This window comes from Helianthus annuus, chromosome 16 (assembly GCF_002127325.2).
Source record: "Helianthus annuus cultivar XRQ/B chromosome 16, HanXRQr2.0-SUNRISE, whole genome shotgun sequence".
In the NCBI taxonomy this organism is placed as follows: Eukaryota; Viridiplantae; Streptophyta; class Magnoliopsida; order Asterales; family Asteraceae; genus Helianthus; species Helianthus annuus.
In genome coordinates this window covers 39,601,914-39,604,066 of record NC_035448.2, presented here as the reverse complement: position 1 = coordinate 39,604,066, position 2,153 = coordinate 39,601,914, and the positions used below count along the sequence as shown (strand labels likewise).

Sequence of the window (2,153 nt, the reverse complement as noted above, 5' to 3'; positions counted from 1 at the left end):
TAAGCATAGAACTTTGTTTAAGCTTATAAAAAAGGGTTGTATCACGCTAGGTAACAAGTAGAAAATGGATCAGGTTAAAAAACAATGAGATTGTTACAAGGAATTGATGAGGAAGATGATCATAACGTAGGTGTCTAGATCATGATGTATGAAGGTGTTCTAAGTGAAAATCATCATCAGTATTTGATATTTGGTGTAGGGTGTCTTATGTATTTTAAGATTAACGTTGTGTTTCTGAGTCTTTTTAAGGAGAGAACTGAAAAGAAGTGGAATGAAGCTAGAAAAATTTTGTGTTCTCGAGTTTTTTAATGGAAGAAGTTTTTTAATCGAAGAATGTAGAAGAAAGCTAGAAAGTTTATGTTCCAGATGATTTCATAGGAAGGAAGTGGGAAAAATATAAAGTTAGATTTTGGTGCTTCTAAATGCACTCCCTTTTTTTCTATATTTACTCGTTGCACTCCCCCCTTAGGGTGAACGGGGCGTAAGCGGGGAGGGGAGCGGGAAGGCTCTTTGCCGCGGGGGGCACACTGACGCTAGCCCTTTTCACCGCAAGAGTGGAGGCAAAATGGTTGACTAGTCACCGCATGAGAGATGGGCCATGTTTTGATTTTTTGAATATTGGTAACGGCTATAAAGCCGTTAGTTTTAATTAAAAAAAAAAGGTTTTTTAATTGTTTATATATAAATCCAACGCCCTTTACATTCAAACCAACCCATTCCTCCATTTCTCCTAAAAAACTAAAAATTTCCATAACCCGATTTACATTTAAAAATGGTAGAAGAGATACCGTTGTTTTTCCCACCCGATAGTAGTGATTCATCCGATAGTAGCATATCTTTTTTTTTTCAAAAACCGATCGATGAAGCGGAACTAGAAGACACATGCACATCTAGTAAGAAATGTTACATTCGTCGTGATCGCGAGGTTGGCCACGAAACCCTTATGGCGGATTATTTTGTCGACGACCCGAAATACAATGAAGATATTTTCCGTCATAAGTTTCGTATGTCAAAACGATTGTTTTTAAAAATTGTGAGCGATGTGGAAGCTAATAACCTGTGGTTTGAAGAGGGTTTAGATGGGAGGATAAAGAAGAGCTTTACACCGTTGCAAAAAGTAACATCGGGTATTAAACAACTTGCAACCGGTAACACTCCAGATGAGGACGACGAGTATTTACATATGGCCGAAAAGACTTCACGTGAGTGTAGAATATTTCTGCCAAACGGTATGTTCAATTTACGCTCCCGAGTTCTTGCGTAGGCCAACAAGCCATGACATGACGCTTTTGTACCAAGCTCACGAGGATAAACATCACCTTCCTGGTATGGTGTGTAGCCTTGATTGCACCCATTTCGTATGGAGAATGTGTCCCACAGAGTTTCATGGCCAATATATGAGAGGAGATCACCATTATCCTAAGGTCATGCTCGAAGCGGAGACCTCTCAAGATTTATAGATTTGACATGCTTATTGCGGTCCACCAGGTGCACAAAACGACATCAATGTGCTTCAACAATCTCCATTGTTCGATACTGAACGAAATGGAACGGTCCCCAAAATGTCCATCTTATGTTAACAACCACTTATACAAACGTGGTTACTATCTCGTGGACGAAATCCACCCTACATGGTCCTTGTTTGTCAAATCATTTCCATATCCTCACCAAGTAGACGAAAAGAAGTTCAAGAAGCAACATGAGGCGGCAAGAAAAGACGTAGAACGGGCTTTTGGTGTTTTGGAGTCGAAACGGGGTGTAATGAAGTGTGAAAAAAATCCGGTATGTGGTGTATACGTGTATTATTTTACATAACATGATTTTAAAAGACGACGGAAACGCAATAGTACCGGTACACATTTGGGATCCTTGAGTCAACCAGCCCTCGATGACAGTGTGTTAGACGAGCTTATGGATGAAGACACGCATTGGAAACTACAACATGATCTTGTTGAGCATCTCGGAAGAATAGATTTACCCCATCTATTGCTGGACTCCGACGACGAAGATTAGTAATTTTAAGTTTTTTTAATTAATGTAATGTTTTTATTTTATTTTTAATTTAATGTAATGTTGTTTTTCTAATTTAGTACTTTTATTCTGTTAAAATTAAGTTTCATTTATTAAATATTTAATAGTTTATAAAAAAACAA

General features: G+C 38.1%; 1 protein-coding gene across 1 annotated transcript; it reads left to right on the top strand.

The window, feature by feature from the left end:
* The first annotated feature begins 772 nt into the window (after positions 1 to 772).
* On the top strand, positions 773 to 1,264 carry LOC110919257. The gene has a single exon (XM_022163530.1). It carries the CDS (start codon positions 773 to 775, stop codon positions 1,262 to 1,264), a length of 492 nt encoding a protein of 163 aa, XP_022019222.1.
* The last annotated feature ends 889 nt before the right edge of the window (positions 1,265 to 2,153 follow it).

Excerpts from the sequence above, each read along its gene's own strand:
- LOC110919257 (XM_022163530.1), top strand. The coding sequence starts at position 773 with ATGGTAGAAGAGATACCGTTGTTTTTCCCACCCGATAGTAGTGATTCA.